This window comes from Narcine bancroftii, chromosome 3, assembly GCF_036971445.1.
Source record: "Narcine bancroftii isolate sNarBan1 chromosome 3, sNarBan1.hap1, whole genome shotgun sequence".
In the NCBI taxonomy this organism is placed as follows: domain Eukaryota; kingdom Metazoa; phylum Chordata; class Chondrichthyes; order Torpediniformes; family Narcinidae; genus Narcine; species Narcine bancroftii.
Genome location: NC_091471.1, coordinates 305040098 through 305060044, shown reverse-complemented (window position 1 = coordinate 305060044; position 19947 = coordinate 305040098). Strand labels below are relative to the sequence as shown.

At 41.0% G+C, this 19947-nt stretch overlaps 1 protein-coding gene across 20 annotated transcripts in view; it reads right to left on the bottom strand.

The window, feature by feature from the left end:
• LOC138759021 (receptor-type tyrosine-protein phosphatase S-like) overlaps positions 1–19947 on the bottom strand; it is a 449917-nt gene that overhangs the window by 147945 nt on the left and 282025 nt on the right. For 16 of the 20 annotated variants that reach the window (XM_069928794.1, XM_069928793.1, XM_069928795.1 and 13 more), the window contains 3 exons: positions 19216–19349; positions 17688–17832; positions 4893–5198 (listed from right to left, as the gene is read on the bottom strand). In XM_069928794.1, coding sequence (XP_069784895.1) covers positions 4893–5198; positions 17688–17832; positions 19216–19349 — 585 coding nt within the window. The remainder of the gene's footprint in view (positions 1–4892; positions 5199–17687; positions 17833–19215; positions 19350–19947) is intronic. The other 4 variants (XM_069928800.1, XM_069928802.1, XM_069928801.1 and 1 more) reach the window with 1 other exon arrangement.

The window sequence follows — 19947 nt, the reverse complement described above, 5'->3', positions numbered from 1 at the left end:
TTCGAAAGACGTAGAATCATTTCATCCCAAAGAAGAAGAATTCTATTTTTTTAAATAATTTTTAATTTTTCACACTGTAAACTATATCAACCAAAATATATACAAACGTTTCTCATTAAATATACACTGTGGAAGAAGCATTCTAGAGGGAAGGTGAAGTAATTGAGGCTGACAAAGGGAAGTCAAAGATAGAATAAAATTGAAAGAGAGAGCATATGGTTTGCAAAAATTAGCAGGAAGCTGGTGGGTTGTGTAGCTTTAAAAACTCAACAGGAGGCAACAAAAGAAGCAAAAAGGAGAGAAAAGATAAATATTGAAGCGAGCCCATAACATAAAACAGGACTTCAGAAGTTTATTTTCCACACAAATACACGTAGACACATATAAATAAAGAGTAAAAGAGGCAAAAGTGGACTGTTGGAGAAGTAGTAAGGAAGAAAAAGGAAATGGCAGATGAACCGAATAGGTATTTTGTGTGAGTGGTCACTGTGAAAGAAATCAGTAAAGTCCAGGAAAAATGAGAGAGTTGGGGAGCAGAAGTGACATTACTAAGGAGGGAAGGTACTTGGGAAACTGAAGATGGATAAGTCACCTGGGCCAGACGGACAACACCCCAGGGTTCTTAAAGAGATCGTTGAAGTGAATATGAATCCACACATAGTGATCTTTCAGGAATTGGTGGAATCAGGAATAGCTCCAGAGGACATGAAGATTATAAATGTTGCTCCAGTTTTTAAGAAGGGAGAGAGGCAAGACAGGAAATTAAATTTTTTAAATTTAATTTAATGCAGACATATAGCATGGTAGCACGAGCCCATGCTGCCCAATTACACCCAATTGACCTATAACCCCTGTACCTTTTAAATGGTGGGAGGAAACCCGAGCCCCCAGGGAAAACCCACACAGACACGGGGAGAATGTATAAACACCTTACAGACAGCGCAGGATTCGAACTCCCGTCTTTATCACTGGCGCTGTAAGAACTTTGTGCTTACTGTAACGCAAACGTGCCACTGCAGGCTGGTTAGCCTGAATTCAGTGTTAAGCAAGATTCTAGAGGCTGTTTTGAAAGATAAGATTTCAAGGTATTTGAAAGGATGAGACAAAATGGGCTGATGTCAGCGTGGTTTCCTTTAGGAAATCTGTCAAAGATTTGGAGAACAAAGGAGACTTGGTGGGAGTTGTTGACTTGGATTTTCAGAAGGCCTTTGACAAGGTGCCACATATGAGTCTGCTGAACAAGATAAGAGCCCAAAGTATTATGGATAAGATACTGGCTGACTGGCAGAAGGCAAAGGGCGAGAATAAAGGGGGCCCTTTCTGACTGGATGCCAGTCTTGAGTGGTGCTCCACAGGGATTGGTGATGGGTCTGCTACTTTTCGTGTTGTGTATAAACCCTGCAAATGGCTTTGGTGACCAAGTTTGTAGATGACAAAACATTCGCCTTTCCCTATTTTAAAACTGCATATTTTTAATGATGCAATGCACAAAAGTGCTGGAAAAGCTCAGCAGGTTGGGCAGCATCCACCAGAAGTATATAAGGTAGCAAACGCTTCATGCCCAAGCTCTTCAGGAAGGTATGAGCCAACAGTAGGTAGATGCCCGAATGGCTCAGGACAAAAACATTGGTAACCTTTTACTTCCTGCGTGACCTGCTGAGCTTCTCCAGCATTATTGTATATTACACTACGTTCACAGCGTTGGCAGACTTTTCTGTTTAACTTAATCTTTTTAATGAAATTCTTTTATTTTAAAGCTTTGTTAAGACTTAAACTGAAAGTAGAAACGGATGAAGTAACATTTACAATATTCACCCACCCACCCCGGATATCAGTTTCACTCAGTGGGTGGCTGATCACCAAACAGTGAGACCCATTAAAGAACTGCTTGTTAGGCAGTACCTCGTGGGAGTTGAGAGGCAAGCAGAAGTAAGGAGAAAATCCTGGAAATATAAACAAAGCTCTGGCCCTTCCAATGAGCCATCCACTAACTCCGTGTTTCCTTTACCACGGTCCATAGAAATGATGGAAATGTAAAACTGGATGTAACCTCTAGTAAGCCCAGGAAAAAAAAAAGCACCCATTCACAGCTACAGGGACAGTATTTCACTAGTTTGACAGAGCTGTAGGGATACGACCTTCACGAGTTTTCATTCCGCACTGCATCTGGCATTTCAGGTTGGCACAGTTAGCACAACCCTATATACACTGTGGAAGAAGCATTCTAGACGGATTAGAATCCGTCGCTAAGTGTAAGGGGTCTGTACACTTTCCCCCCTCCAGGGAATCAGGTTTCCTCAGGGACTCAAGTTTCCTCCAATGTACCAAATTTAGTTGGTTAATGGGTCACATGGGTGTATTTGGATGGCGCGGGATCCTGGGCCGGAAAGGCCTGTTACTGTGTGTAGAGCTCGTCGAAAGAATCAAAGACTTGTTGATCCAAACCAAGGCTTTTATTAGCAAAAGACCGGAGCTCTTCACAGGTGGCCGACCAGTCCGGAATGATCCGACCTGGCTAGGGACACAACCCTTTAAGGCCCAAACAATAGGTGTGGCTTAGCTCTCAGCCAATCGCTGTAAGCACAGTCTAGATACAGTAACTATATACACTATGTACATTGGTGATAGATCTGTACTATCACACTGTGCTGTATCTTCAAGTTAGCAACCTTTAGCAAAGGTGGTATTTGCATGAGACCCCAATTAATATATTCGATGAAGAAGAATAGACACAGAAGGGGACCATTAGTGATGTGATCATCAGGGAGTGATCTTTCTTGTTCATGGGATCACATTTTGAAATGGTCTTGCCAAGGCTGCCAATGGATCAGCAAACTTGAAGGAATTCCCCAAAAGCTGGAGTCTTCTGAAAAAGGCACAAACTTCTGTAGCAACTGCAATATAATTCAATACATTGTTTTTCGATCATCTATTTTAAGTGGATATTCTATAGGTAGGAATAAACTGGAATCCGGCTTCTGTCAGAGAAACAAATTGTGTTTTGTTTGTTTAAATGGAATAAAAATCATTCAATACTTCTAAATGCCAACCAAGTCTCTTGTTATTATGCTAAGATTTTAATACTGCCTTCAAGTATTTATTTCTATCTGGTCCGTCATAATTCTCCTTTTGCAACTGTATATAATGATAATTGAGCTGGCATTATCCCAAGATCATTTTTCTTGTGGTTATTGCTGCAAATTGTGCTAAACTATAATTTCACTTTTCTCTGGGTGACCTATTTTGTTGCTGCCAAGTAACTGATTTGGCACTCACTAAACCTTTAAAATTTGACTTATCCTTGCCTCAATTCTTCAATTTTTTTCCCCCAATCTTTTTGTCTGGGTGCCGTACATTTATAAGTAGAAAAAGGGAATTTGGATCATTTGGTGTCTGCAATGCACTTTGCACAGCACAAAACTAATCACTTTATTATGTTTTCCTTTTTGCTTTCATCCTAGTTTATTTCAAGATCCTGCAATCGAGGGGCCTGAGCTCGAGATGGCGGCGCTCATGTTCGGCAGCACCCTCGAGGGGTTGCAAACTCCGGGGGAACAGAGCAGGGCATCAGAAAACGTGGAAATCACCCACCCATTTGAGAAGGTGAAGCAGAAGAGACGAGCCACGGGACGGTGACCACGGTGGCGGACCAGTGAGGGTCTCGGAGGCTGAGGGACACACAGGCAGTGAGTGGGCTTTTGGTGACTCCAGACAAGGAACCCAGGCAGGTTGTGGGCTACTAGTAACATGCCAGGCTGTGGACTGCTGGAGGCTGAAGGGTTTCCTGATAGTGTCAAAGGTTTGGATCTGGAGCTTGAGGCCATGTGGCTGGGTAGGCTGCAGGCGAATTCCAGCACTCTCTTTTTCTTTTCTTTCTCTGACTGTAATGGACGTCGGACAACTTCAGCTGATGATGGTGAAGCTGTGTCTGCCTTGCGGTAGACTAAAGGAAATTTCGTGTAACATCACATTTCCTGTTTTATTACATGACAATAAAAGAACCTTGAATCTTGCTTCCATTCAAACATTCCTTCCCTGAAAATGCTTCAATGCTGTTTACTTTCCCCACTACATGATATCAAATTCCCTGGATACAGACACATTTCCAAACATTTCTCCTGTCTGATTATTTTCAGGCTTGATTATTTTCCTTGAAAGAAGCAGAAACTTCCTGATGCTGTTTGGACTGCTAAAATTTCCAGCATTTTGTTTATTTTGAATAATTCTATAATTGATCTCATCCCACTCTATCTTCTGTTCCCTTGTGTCAAGGGATTGCACTTTCCCTTCCCTTCCATAGAACTGTGAACAATTCCTCAGAAAACTGGTAAAATGTCACAGAAGTAAAATGGATAAGAAAAATGAAAAGTTTTAGGTTAAAAAAATGTGTTTGTAGCAGGTTGCTCTTAAACCACTGATATCTGGTGTAAACAGCTTTTTAATTCTTACAGCTGATTCTATTGAAAACAATGAATTTTGGAAACTGGAGACAATACAAAGCAGTTACCCATATCTTAGAAAAAACTTAATTCCTATAAAATATTCTCTTCTGGACAGCTACGTTGCATTATAAGAATATCCTCAGCAAAAAGTTCTTGCAGAGATTGTAAACTGTTTCCTCGATAAGCCAGAGACCTAACTGTGTGGGGACTAAAGATTCCATTCATGGGAAATATTCATGGTACTTCAAAAAGAAAGATACATGAGCAGCAGGATACATTTTCTGCAGTGTGCTATTTCAATGGAAGTGACCCCCTTTGGAAGGTCAAACTTTCACTAAACTTTCTTGTAACTTTCTGGGTTTTACCAGGGAAGATGGATTTTAAAATGACCTACAGAAAGGCCTTGACATCAAGCATTAAAATACGGATACAACAGTTGATTGGACTCACCATCTTCGTCTGTGCGAATGATTACGGGCGGGCTCTCTGGGCCAGGTCCCACCATCGTGTGTGCGACCACGGTCACCCGGTACTCCGTCCATTTCGCCAAGGCCTTCAGCCGCATCTGCGTGGTCGTTGGTGGAATGTCTGTCACCTCGTGGATCTGCGTGTCCTCTCCCTCCAGTGCTTGGTACCTGATACTGTACTTCGCCAGGTCGCCATTTTGACTCTCTGGTGGTGGTGGCCACCAACTTACCAGAATGCTGGTGGAACTGGGATTGCTGCACTTTACATTTTGAGGAGGGGCTGATGGTTCTATTGCAGGCAGTTGCAGTAGAGGAAGGAATTAAAACACAATGGGTGGGAAGAGGATAAAAACAATGAAACAAAAGGAAAAAATGATAAAAAAGAAAGGAAAAGGCTCCTCAACAAACTGAGACAAAACAGAAAATTAAAAAAAAACACTAAATAATAAGAAAAATCTGGTATGATGTTTAACAAAACCAATCCCGTCCTTACAAGGAACTTGATTGTTTGAGTGATCAAAACAAATATTAGGTAAATCTTACTTGGATTGAGAATTGAGATAGGAAGTCTTTTTGAATGATGTCAGATTCAATCTTATTAATGTATCCACACACCTACAAATAAACAGTTGGTCACTTCTATACACCTCATTGAATGAGAGGACAGGGTAATTTGGATTTCTTGGAATCCTGGAGAGGTATTTCCATCCTATATGTTCTCTGGCCAACACAAGCCACCATCACCTTATTTTCTGACTCCACCCTTCCTGATAAAACGTATTGGTCTAAAGACCAGAAATCAACTGCTGGAGGATCTCAGAGGGCCAAGCAGCGTCTGTGGAGACAAAGGCAAAGTCGACATTTCAGGACTGATGTAGGGTGTTGACCTGAAACTACGACCATCCCTTTGGCTTCACATCTGCTGCATGTCCCACTGATTTTCTCCAGCAGCTTTTTTAAAAATTTGCTTGAGACTCCAGCATCTGCAGTCCGTGTCTCAAACTATTGGCCTAAAGGAGAGATTATGTGATTGAAGATAACATTCGGAGAAAGCAAATTGTTTATCATGATACAGATAATTTCAGTTTAGATTCATATGGATTGTGAAATTTAATGGGACACCTTCCTGGTATGATTGTGCTCGTAGAGCATTTCTACACTGTTTTAATTTGGGCAGTGAATATTGACAGCTGCCCAGTGAGTGTTGTCAGGGAGACTAATCCATAATATAACATGAACAACTGTCAATGTGATTCTGGGACAACCATACTTTCACCATACAGTGCTGGAATGGGACCGCACTTAGCTAGATATCTTTTCATCCTCAAACATCTTACCCAACCACGCCATGCCTAACATCACCTTCCCTCTCTATCTACACTTACGAACTTTGCTCCTCTCTGATCCTCATCACTTGGTCTTAAACGCTCTAGATTAGTCGAGTCAAGCCTTAAGACCCCAACCAGGGTCAGTTGACTAAACATCCTTCGTTCAGAAAAATGCTGAAATCCAGTATGACAGAAGAGATAGCTGAACATTCAGTCATAAGAAGATCAAGCAGATTCAACATGACTGCAAGAAAGAGAAATAAAGTTGGACAAATAAAGTTAAAGCATGGTGGATAAAGGGAAACCAGTAGATGCCTAGATTTCTAGATCAGGTGCATATGCAAGATTATTTCACATGATAGGAGGGGGTATGGAGGATTACGGACTGGGTGCAGATCAGAGGGACTAGGCAAAATAATAGTTCGGCACAGAATAGAAGGGCCAAAGGGTCTGTTTTCTGCATTGTAATGTTCTCTGGTTCTATGATATGAGTGGACAGGATTGGGAAAAATATTGGCACAGACAAGATATGGAATAACCAACAGAAAGCCAGGATAAATGGATGATTGGCAATCAGTACTAGTGTGCCCTAGGGATCTATGCTGGGGCCTTAACTATTGACAATCTACTTGGATAAAGAGATATAAATAATTGTTGTCAAATTTGTTGATAAACCATGGATAGGTGGGTTAGCAAGCTGTAAAAGCACAAAGAACCTGCAAAGGGTTCTGGATACTGAAGTGAATGGGTAGGAAGTTAGAAACTGGAGAATAAATTGGGAAAATGTGATGTCATTTATGGTGGACAGAATAAACTGAATTTTTTCTTTAACAGAGCGAGGTTCAAAATGTCACCAATAAGGGATCTCTTGGGATCCTAATGAAAGAATAGCTGAGCAGGGACATGAAATAATTTGGATGTTTAATGGCGTGTTGGTCTTTATTGCAACTATGTGACAGAAACATGGGGAAGCTTTTATGCTGCATTACTGGGTTTGGACTGGAAAATTATGTACACATTTGGTCTCCATATTTAAGGAGATCTGCAGTGAAGGCAATGAACGTTATTTACATCGACTCCTGGGATGATATAGGTTGTATAGGTTAGGTCTATACTTATTGGAGCAAAGAAGAAGGAGAGGTGAAACTAATAAGATTCAGAGAGCGGTAGACAAGGTGGATACAAAATGGATGTTTCTCTGATGGGAGGGTCAAGACCTAGATTTAGAATAAGGGAACACCGATTCAATGTACTGAGGATAAACCTCCCTTGCTTATTCTGCATGGGGATCAGTGACTTACTGGAGAAAAAAAAAACTATTTTACAATGCCAGAACACTCAACTATGACTTACACACAAGGTATTTGCTTCATGCAATAGATCAGCCTGTCAAAAATAATTTCTACTTTCAGTGACATTTCAGTACATGACAAGCTGCAATGTCACAACCAAGGCAATAAAACCATATCAGAACTTTAAAGGGCTGTTTGTCTATGGATGACTTTCTATCATTTTGTTCCAGCCCAACCCTCTCCTGCCCTTGCTGTCATACAACCCATTGTTTTCAATGAGGCTCAAAATGATAAAAATTTAACACTCTCCTCAATGGAGAGACAAATTAATTAACCTTTCCTTACTGCAATTTCATCTTCCTGCTGTCCAATGGCACCTCTGTTACCTTCCTACAGAATCAACCAAAACCCACAGGAATATTTCATCACCATTGTGTGATTTTTTTTTTCCCCCCCAAACTATTTTTATTCCCTTAAACACACCCAGAAATGCTGGAGGAACTCAGCCCAGTCTTGTAGCATCCATATTACCGACCTTCTGGGCCGGAGCCTTTCTTCCGAAGAAGATTCTCGCTACCATCACAGCATCTGCGGATTTTTGTGTTTCACTCTGCTCAATTAATCCACTGGGAAATTTCATCAAGGGGATGCCTACCCTGAAGAAATTCTCCGGAAGAAGGGCTCAGGCCAGAAACATCAGTAATAGATCTTTACCTCATATTGATGCTGCAAGACCAGCTGAGTTTCTCCAGCATTTCTGTGTGTTTTAACTACAGTCACTGGCGGATTAACCATTAGGCTGAGTAGGCTGAAGCCTAGGGGCCCAGAAGGTAAGGGGGCCCATCACAGGGGTGCAGTGCTGCCAGAGCAGAATTCTTAACGTGGGCCACATCAAGAGGCATGTCAAGGTTTTTACCCACAATGCAAATGCAGTGGAGAAACTATTCTATCTTGTGTGCCTTAAAAAGAATGCATGAACTGCAACTAAACCACATGATCTCCCATAATGGCATCATCACACATAGTGCCCATCCACTCATCCCCGCTCCCAATCTTCCACCAACTCTCCACCTTGGAAACCCGTCACTCTCTTGGACCTGCCTCCAGACCAACTGCCACCATGTGTCCCATTCTCCCCATCAGATTGCCATGCTCCCTCGCACCCGAGCGCTGGGCACCCTGAGGGGGAGGGGGAGGGAGACTGTGTTTCTTTTGCAAAGTAAAATCACAGAAATGCTGGAGGAACTCAGTTTCTACAGGAGGTAAAGACTCTTAACTATCGCTTTATTTTTGTGGACCTGAAGTTTACTTTTTTAACAAAGACTCCCTTCTCCTGTGCTATTTTGTATCGTGTTTTTATTTTAGAACTGATTTTATTTATCCTTTTGTAATTGACAGACTTTTCAAATTATTCAGGGTTAGCAGATGGCTTCTGAAAATTTTTGTTTGATTTTAATGAAGTTTGGCACTGGATATTTTGGTGCTAAGTTAGGCTACAATAATTTATTCACTTATACTTATTTTGAAGGATGGAGTGGTGCTTCGGGCTATCATGTGGGTCCCTTAACTCAGGAGACTGGCTGTCGCTCTACCACATCAAGCTGACTGCTGCGGCACAATGGGCAATGGAGGCTTACCAGCGCTTGGTGGGAGTAAGTGGTGGCAGTGGATGGTGGGAGGGAACCTGTTGCAGAGCCCTTTCAGGTAGTAGAGGCAGGTTGTCCCGAGGCCAGTAACCGGACACCGATACCCTCGTGATCCCTGATCACCCTCCATCCCCGGTCCCCCTCTGCCACCTGGTCCCTCCCACCCGGATCCCCCCCCCGTCTCCTGGTCCCGTTGACTCATTGACTCAGTTGTGGCTGGTAAGCTTACAGTGCCCATAGTGTCGTGTTGATCGGCTTGATGTGATAGAGCAACAGCCGCTGAATTGAGTACAGGGCCCTGCACTCATCCCGAAGCACTGCTCTTCACTTCATAATAGGTATAATAAATGAATAAATTGTTGTAGCCTAACTGTTAGCGTCAAGAAACAATTTTAATCAATGCTTAACATTCAACGAACATTATAATAAATTACATTCCATATACGTCGCCAAATACGAAAGCTGGCACCAGACTACGGACACAAAATGTCAGAGGGGCTACAAAGGTAATTTTTTTCACCAAAATGTCCAGTGCCAAAATATCTGGTGCCAAACTGCGGGTGCCAAAATGTCCTACTCTGCAACCAAACACCAACTGGCAGCACATACCCAGCGGATAAAGTTAGAATATGCGAGGACATCAAACAATTTAACTTTATTCTATTCAACCAAGGGTGGGGGCCATGGTGAAGGGGGAAAAGGTCAGGGCTGGGGGGGGGGGCTTACTAAAGCTCAGCCTAGGGCCCGGGTGGTAGTTAATCCGCCATTGACAACCATCACAGAGTCTGCAGACTTTCATGCTTCAGTCTATTTCACCTTGTATCTCAATCGTTTTTCTTATTAAATATGTTAATATCTAAGGTTGTCCTTCTCGAATGATTATCAGTTAATTTGACTTGCTCTCATCATTCACTCTCTTGTCACTTGTCTGTGGTAAAACCAATCATTTCACAAAGAAAATTCAAAGCAAGCAGCAGGATTTAGCTTTATTTCCCAAAGATCTCTACCATTTACCTGTGTTGGTTACCAAATTCAGACAGGTAGGGTCATTAATCATAGTACTGGCTCTGCCAGCCTACTTTGTCCACTGCGGCTGCATTGGCTGTCTATTTTAATTCCAGGTGTCTGCACTAGGCCTGTCTCCTTCAATGCCTTTCCCATCAACAGCGGCTAAATGACTTTTAAATGTTGCAAATGCATCTCCCACCACCATCTCCTCTGGCAGCTCCACCCTCTGTTTGGAAAAACTTGCCCTTCAGATCTTTAAACTTCTTGCCTTAAACCTGTGCCCTTCAGTTCTAGACCCCTCCCCTGCGCTAGAAATAAAAAAAATCTGATCATCTATCTTTGGGGATGACACGGTTGGGCGTAGCGGTTAGCGCCAGCAATCGGGACCAGGGATTAAATCCCGCGCTGTCTGTAAGGAGTTTGTCCATTCTCCCCATGTCTGCGTGGGTTCTCCCCAGGGGAGTTCCGATTTCATCGCACCATCCGAAATGTACCGGGGGTGTAGGTTAATTGGGTGTAAGTTGGGCAGCATGGGCTTGTGGGCCAAAATGGCCTGTTATTGTGCTGTATGTCTAAATTAAATGTAAATTTAAAATCTATCCACGGCTCCCCATAATTTTATAAACCTCTTTGAAAACCACCCCAACCTCCTTTGTTCACGTGGGAATAAATCCACCCTATCTGATCTTTTCTTTTAACTGCAGCCCTCTGTTCCTGGAAACATCTAGAGGAAAGTGTTGCCATGCATCTTTTACCCTGTTCTGAAATTAAAAGCTGCCAGCCCAGGTCAACATGTGAAAGCGGGCGAGAGTCATAGGACAAGTTGAGCAAGGGTCTTGATGTAATTGTTCTCAGATGCAAATTGAGTTCCCTCATATTCTAACACAATTTCAGCTGATATATTGTACCTACTAAACTGGAAGCAAGAGGCAAGTGTTCATCTACTTGCACCACAAAGACTGGAGAATGTTTACTTGCAGATGGACAGCCAGCCATACTTTGTCCTAGCAATGAAGGTATGGAGAGAAGAGACCAAATGCATGAAAATCAAGTTACTTTTTAAACATCCAGAAATATCCCACTCAGCCAAAGAACTCAATTCATTCTTTTCCATGTGTTCCAAGGGCTCTTAAAATATAGAACTATTAGAAATAAAGGTTGGAATTGAGAATGAGTTTGACAAATATAAGTAGAAGAGTTGGATGATATTTTCACTCTCATGACAAAAAAAAAACCCAAGACAATCAAGAAAAATAAACTTTGCAAAATACTTCAGGATATCCTGGATTCATGCACAGAAAACAACTTAACACAAAGAGAAACTCAAAACTAGTACAAATCAAGGTATTTTTCATAGTACGTACCTGACATTCCTTCAAGCTCTTAAACTAAAGACTTTCTTTGCATGCAGGAATGACCTTTTTAACCTACCCTTTCACTCCCAGCATATCACTGGCCAAAGGTTAGTAAGCAGACCAAGACTTCTAGAACCTAGGGATTAACAGCATCCACAAAGCCCACATGTAACATTCCAGAATCTATTCCCTTTAGAAGGGACTGGCAAAGTATTCCATCTTGGAACTATCAATATATAATTGAATCAGTCTTTTACAAGGTTTTAGTGTTTGGAAATTTAGCTTTGCTTTGTTCAAAATCATGGGGTTTGATGTCCACCAACTAGTGTGAAATATTTTCCGGATATGATACCTGGCAACCTATTTGGGATAATGCTGAAAGACAATATTGCCAAACATTTTGGAACGCTAGATCTAAAGTTGCTCCCTAACATTAGAAGCAATTTAAAAATGGCTGTGAGTAACAATTGGGATAAATATTTTGAAATGGGTTTGTGAACATTTCTGACCACAATTAATGGAAGGCTTTGGAGCATAAACGTTGGGTTTCCAGACTAGCATCAGGAGTTCTGGCCTAAATGATTGATGGGTGTAGATTCAAATCCCACCACAACAGCTGGAGAATTCAATTTCAAGTAATGACTAAATCTGCAATTTAAAAAAAAGTCTTATTTAATATGTTTAAAATCCCATCTGGTCCACTAGTTTCCTGCTGGGATGGAAATCTGTACAATTAGGCCTATTTGTCTGTAACTCCAGATCCATCAATATTGATTCTTAGATGCCTCCTCAGTCTGGGAGGGAGGAGCGGAGGTTAATAAAAATGGACAATAAATGCTGATATTCTGCATTTGAATAAATAATTCTACACAAATGTATTATTTCAATTCCTTGAAAGGAATTGGCTTGGTTTGGCCTACACTAAGTTGGATTTTGAATTGTATCTGTGTCAGTATCTAATATGTGTGAGAAATAAGAAATGAGGCTGGTTTGATGATTTTTTGATCCACTGTGGCTATTACATTTGACAGATTAAATTACAAAGTGAATGATGAATTTTGAGCATTGCTACCTACATTGAAGCTGACAGATAGATTGTGGCATCACTTGTTAAACAAAGCAAAGAATGAGTTGTTGAATGGACTTCAGAAATAAAAAGACTCTTGACAAGAGGGGCTGTTTAGACACGTTTCACTTTGCCATGGTGGAACAGGCCATGTGGGATCAGAATGCCAATCCCTGTGATTTACTCAGTCATCCATTACTGTCATGAGAAGCTCAACAGAGCTTTGTGAAATTGTTACTGACATGAACCATTTCTGAATGAGAAAATTCAGTCTAGCCCACAGTAGAGGATGCCTGTTTTAGGACAGGTTATTGAGTGAAGTTGGTTATTTGAAGCAACTTCACTTTGTTTGGTCTTGATGAAGCTCCCTCTGCATCGTTACTTTGCTGGCATGAAATGTTGATCATTGAAATCCAATTATTGATCCAAATGGAACAGATCTACAGGTGACAGTCAGACAGGAAGCCTTGCTCAGCCTCAGGATGTAAAAATGGAGTTGTCTTCAGGGGCAAACTTGACTTGCTGGACAACTCAAAGCTTGGATAATTTCAAGTGCACCTCCCAAATTCCCAAACTTTAAAGTAAAGTTGGAAAGAAGCACAAGTTTGAAGAGATGCAGTGATTCTAGAGAACCCTATGCCCAGATTACTCATTCTACTTGCTGGCTCATGGGCAGTTGATGAGGAAACAAATAACTTGAAAATAATAGCAAAGGCAATAACCCTCTATCTTTTCAAATGTCTCCACATAACTTTAAAGGGCATGGGTATTTGCCAGGAAACATTTGACGGAATATGATAGGTCACCTGTAATTCTGTTTCAAGTCGGATGGCTTTGACAGGCAACCACATTGGCTGGCTGTGTCAGTCTGTACTCACCTTTTGCTACTGATTAAGGATGTGTGAAAGTCCAACACTTTCCTGTGACCTTTGTGAAACTAACTAATCTCTTTCCAGATCAAATAACAATTCCCTTTCAGTACATTTCAATTTCCACTTTGCGTATAATTGATCAAAAAGAAGATGGCGTTAAAATGCATCTCTAAATTTGAGTACTGAAGGGGTTATAGTTGATATTCTTTTCAGTTTAATGGATTCCTCAGTCCAGTTTATTATTTGCAAGATTTCTGCATCACTCCCTGATGAGCAAGTGTGGGGCATGCTGGTGTGCAAGTACTTGTGCTTTTCTCATTGCATGCACATGTACAAGTGCGGCTTTTATGCTGCATCTGCATTCCTTTATAGTGAACAAAGTCTATTTTTAGAAACCAAATGATGTATTTACTATTGCGTGCCCATCCAAAAAAAAAATGTTCCAAGCACCTCTGCACATCTGTGCATTTAAACGTTCACACTTCCTCCAGTAGATGGATGAGCAACATGGTTGGGGCAGAGTACCAGATGTTTGTCCAAAGAGTTTTAATGGGCCAACCCCATGTCTTGCATCTGCAATGACAGGATATACTGAGCAAAAATTAGTATCGACTCCCACCTTCACCCCTTGATGAAATAAATTTGACTAAGAGGCACAGAGGAAAAAAAGTTATCCTAAGTGCATGACGTGAGCACAGATGTGGAGAAGTGAAATTTGATTCTATTGATTTCAATGAAAACTGAGTGAAACGCATTGAGCATATGACTGAGGGCAAATTTCTACTCCAGGGAGTCTCTTCTGAGCACGCTCCTGATCTGAAAGGTCAAGCTGAGTACTGCTTGTGCTGGATTCTCATCTACCTACCAATAACGGAGCAAATCTTGGAATTGTAGGAAACTGCCCAGAATGAATCTGATTTCCCAGTTATATTAAAATGCTGAAAACCCAAATTGACTATTGGAGTTAGCCTTGTTACTTTGCTTTTACCCTGTTCACTGTGAATTTTAAAATCTAAAATGGCACCAGAAAGTGGCAAGTTTTTGTAATGCCTGGATAACATGCAAAAGCAAGTTTTTTCTCTATGCTGTGATAAATAAGTGAAATTAACATGGGAATAGCTGAATGCCACAGGAAAATTTCTACAAAGTCCGCTACTGGGAGGGATTTTTTGGGTGGTGGGACCATTGCTGCAAAATTGGTGCTTTGGCACTATTGGCCTTTCCTTCTCACACTCTGCATGACACAATGCATCCAAAATCAGGATGGGTCCAGTGGCTTCAGGAAGGAGATCCAAAGTGGAAGGCTGATTGGTGCCTAAATGGGGGTATTCAGGAAGTGAAACGAGACTTGGGCAGAGGGTACTGGGAATGGGGAGGGTGTGGGGGAATTATTGGAATGCCAGGAGATCAGAGCCAGGGTATTAAGATCATGACTGGACTTGTTGGGAAGGAGATCATCAACATGTTATTGGAAACCTACTTGGGTTAAGTTCCCAAAATAGTTGTTCCATAAGTTCACCCCACCCCTGCTTCAAGTGGAACATGATGGTTTGAGGAGTGCACAATGATAGCTGCTACTCAGATCAAATGATTTTATTTGCCAGGGATAAGGGCATTTTTAAATTCATGGATAATGAACATCTGTTGTAGGGAAAAGCATTCAGTAAAGACGGAGGGCCCATTCACACCCAGTAAAGATGGAGGGCCCATTCACACCCAGTAAAGATGGAGGGCCCATTCACACCCAGTAAAGATGGAGGGCCCATTCACACCCAGTAAAGATGGAGGGCCCAAAGGAGAGAAGATTGCTACTGATTTTGAAATCTCTTGTTTAAAAAAAAGGTCAAAATTTATCCTCAGCCATCTACTTAATAGGGAAATTCCATTTTTCCTGGAGCACGACTTCCTGAATCAAACAGCTAGATTAACAACAAAATGTAAAGTTCAAATTTGGAATTCTTAAGTGCTGCATTTGGTTTTTGGGCAGTAAAGGACAGGTTTAGTCACTTCCAATAAAATGCTCTCAAACATGAGTGAAGGTGGATTCTGAACTCCAACGTGATTCACACCAGAATAATTTGAAGGAAAAGTAAAATGAAAAGCTTAAATGTTAAATGAAGGAATTTGTGGTCAAATTGGTCTCAGGTCTGTGACAGGACAAAATGATTGGGGAGAAAAATATGGCACTATGGGAAGTGGGAAGTTAATATGCAGCTTGAGAATGTGTAAGTGGGTCAGAATTAACAAGCTTTATCAAAGTTGTGAATAAATTACCCTCGACAGTATAACATTTATATAGGAATCCATTAAATTAAAAGTGAATATTGGTTCAAACTCAATTAACGTGACTTTTCTATTTTTATCCAGTCCAGTCCAGTCCATTGCAAAGCTTGCATTGGTGGTCCACCAACTGGCAGATGCCAGCAAATAGGAACCTTACCAGAAAGTGGTTAGTGACATATTGCAAGCTGTGTTGTTAACATAGATCATCCACTCGTGCCCCAAACATCTCTTTCATTTGTTAAATAACTCTTATCAAGAATACATCATGAATCTCACTCACTGAAGAGTATCCCGACCCAACCCAACTAGATTCAGCTAGCAGTCAGACAATGAAGGTGTTTAATCTGCAGATATTTTCATCTCCTATCTCTCTCAAACAAAGGTGTTTATTGGATCTCATTAATATTAATAACATGTTCTTCCCATCAGAACTAATCAGAAGAAGCTTTCCCAAGCCTTTCTTATCACAATCACCACTAGCCTTCATGTATCAAGAACCTAGCTGGAACACCTCTTGCATCTTGCTCTGCCCCAGACAGCAACCAATCCCACCCAATCAATACCCATCTGCTCCCCAATCTTACTAACCCAAAACTAAGTTTTAATTTATTTTCCAATCATTCTTATACCCAACGGCCCAAGTGAGTTGTTCATCTCCCTCAACCCATTCAAGAGGCTTTGCCTCACTAAATCTGATCGGGACATTGCACCCATCCTAAATGGACTTTGATTGGATTCAATGTAGAGATACTCCATACCATGCCAACAACCTAAATAAAAACTCTCAAAGTATGTGACAAATCCCTCTTCTTCTTCACATCCTGATTAAACCCCCACTCCCCAAACTCACTTTCCCATATTCTTCCGTTATAATGAGTGATCCAATTCAAATTCCGTTCCCCTGGTACTGCATCAGTTCGATTTCAATATCTCACTATTTCTTAAGATTATTTGTGGAGATGTGGATGTGGCTGGCATACTGAACATTTATGGTCTATTCCTAATTCTTCAAGAAGTTGATGAGATGTCTTGTTAAAGTGCTGTAGTCATCAAAATACTCTCTCAGCGCTGTTGGGTAGGAAGTCCCAGGATTTGAATCCAGGGCTAATGATGGAATGGTGATATATTTCTAAGTTACAGTGATGTGTGGAATCTGCAGGTGACGGTAGCCCCCTACACTGCTGCCCCTATTCCTCTAGGTTGTAGATGTTGGGGATTTAGATGATTCATTGTACTCAACTTCTCTGAGAAACCAGCTGAAAGATCCTTTTCCAAATTGATGCTCTTAACAAGCAACTGAACTACTGGCACTAGTTCCAGAATTTAATTAGTTCTGCAAGTTGCAAACAGCAGCATTCCCACACAAACTAAAAATTAGTTTCTATAATGAGACAGGGTGCTACACTATGTTTTCTGAACATTTCTTCTGGTGATTTCACTTTGGGAATTGATTTTATCCCTGGAAATGGAATTATTCCAGAAAGCAATTTTATTTTGGTGGGAGGCAAGGAAGGGAAGCAGTTAGGCGTTTTTCTCTGTGAGGACAAGGCATGCCAGCAATCAACTTTGATTGGATTCAATGTAGAGATACTCCATACCATGCTAACAACTCAGCCTGACAATAACACTTTCAATTCCAAATCTTGCAGCTCATTTGAGTGAGATCATGAGAGCAGTACCAAGGTGCAAGGAATTCTTGCATGGATCAACTTTAAGCCATCAGAAAGGGAATACATTGATCCTATCTGTATCAGACTTAGTCAATGTTCTATTCAGCTGTTCATAATTTCAATGAGGGTGCATGTCTGAAAGCAGTTCCCACTAAGTAGATCAACTTTTTCACCTGAATCTTTGGCTTGAAGTTTCCCAGAACCCCAACACCCTTTACTCTGGTAGTGTTTGAAAGATGAACGTGGAATGAAACCTACTGGCCTGAAGGGTCCGTGCAGAGATCTCGGAGGTGAAGACACCAAGGCCATGTGTGGAGCGTGCAGCCAACCGGAGGTAGTACAGAGTGTTGGGACGGAGCCCAGTCACTAAGTATGTCATGCTAGGCTGAAAACTTATTACTTCCTGTGGGAAAAAAATTGAATAAACGTTTACTATTACGCAAGAACAATTTAGACAATATCTCATAAATGTCTCGTGGCATTGCATACTATAAAATGATATATAATGCAGAGCTCTGCTGTTAAAAGTATAACTATGATTTAAATTTATCATTTAAATAGAAACTAATTCCATTGTAAATTAGCTTGCTTTAGCTTTAAGTATGTTACTAAGATGTAATATTTCCTCCTTCCATGTTCTCTACTTGATGCAACATCTGGGCACTATTAAGCACTTTATTGGGCATCACTTTGCCCTGGATAGGCATTGAATATTTGTTCTTAAAGTTGGATAATGTGTGATCTGCTCCCACTTTTCAGTTCATTTTCATATGTGTGAGACTGTCACTTTAAGAGAACAGATTTAACAAACTCTGCAGGCTTTGGCGTGTCTGTGAAACTGGCTGCAGGCTGAAGACAGCATGTCCCTAAATTGGATACATTTTTGGAGAAGGAAGGCAGTGTCCCTAAAACCCGGGTGCAGAGACCACATGACCAACAGATTAAGACTGAGCACACAGTTTGCTCAGGGGCCATTTTTAAGGAGACAGCCCAGGAGTAAACAGCTCTTGGAAGAAATACATGTGTGGTGAAAAACTGCACTTGGGTAGTGACTAGAGTGAGATTCACTTGAGTTCAGCTGACCCACAGAAAAGGTTCTGGAAGCTTTGTGAGCATCACTTATTTCGTGTCCCCTACACCAAAGAAGAGGGGAGTTTTGGTTGGTATTCGTCTAAAAAGGTAATTTCACTGGAAGCAACTCAACAAGGGTTTCATGATTTATAAACATTCTCTCACCCCCGGTCTCTTCCTTATGAACTGCTAACTTCATCTAAAGCCTGCATGTCTCATCCCTCTAACACCTGTGTGTCGCATCAATTTCAAGCTTACATGTTAACACTGAATTTCCGACGAAACTGGACTTTGAATCGCCTTCCGAGAATTGTCCATTGAGCTGTAATGGCTTGGGTTAATCCACACACACACCAGTATATTTTGACATAGTTGGCGGTTAAGTTAGTTAAGTGTAGGTAAATTTAGATGAGTGTAAATAAATTAAAGTGTTATATTACTGTTTATTTATAATAAAAATATTATTTAAAAAATAACACTGTCTGGGCTAATTTCTATTGCTGCTGTCTGGTATGTAACAGAAGGAAGCTGGAAATAGGTTCGGTTGCATTTAAACTCCGAAAACTAATCTTCCAATTCTAAAATTCTACGTAAATAATATTGTACTGCAAGGATGAAAAAGTCATTGCGAATTAAGATGATTTAACTAGTCCCACCAGTTAGATTCAAGGAATGCTCCACGATGTCAAATAGTCAAGATGGAACATTTACTCACCTCCTTCCCCAACTCTTCATCACGATAGTATAACTCGTAGCCAATAATTTCATCTTGTTTGGGTGCAGTCCACCTCAACTCAATAGTTGTCTCAGATTTAGGGGAAGCCTTGAAGTTGATTGGTTGGCCAGGAACTGAAAGAAGAGGCCAAGATATACAGCCAATAGTAAATGCAGGTAACTTGAGATCTTCTGGTGTAACACCAGTTGCCCGCAAACAAAATATGTACCTTAACCTCCAACCTCACAGCTCAGTCACAAACTGTAGCTCACAAGTTTCTTACCACAATCTGAATCCCACGGAAAACTAGACTCTTGCATCTTTGGTTCAACCCCACCTTGACTCATGTTCAAATAGTGGGTATTCTATGTTTTACACAGAAAGGACTTACCACAAGTGAGGCCAGTGGACACAATGGCCACCAATTGTTATGTTAGAGTAGTAAAAGGCTATATAAAATCAATCCTGCTAAAATTTTGTGGAGATTATGGAAATGGTGTCATTGTGCTATGTTTAATATATCCTGCATAACAGAACAAATCAGAAAAAAAAACAGCTACTTCAATTTGTCAATAGATGTTTGCATAACGAGGTGTTCACATTCTCCCACAATGGATGTCTTAATGTTACCTTACACCCCATCTTAAATCTTGACTTTGTCTACCTACATAGATCTCATTTCTTAATTTCCTGAATGCACAGTAACAGTTTTGCAATCTCGCATGGTTACTG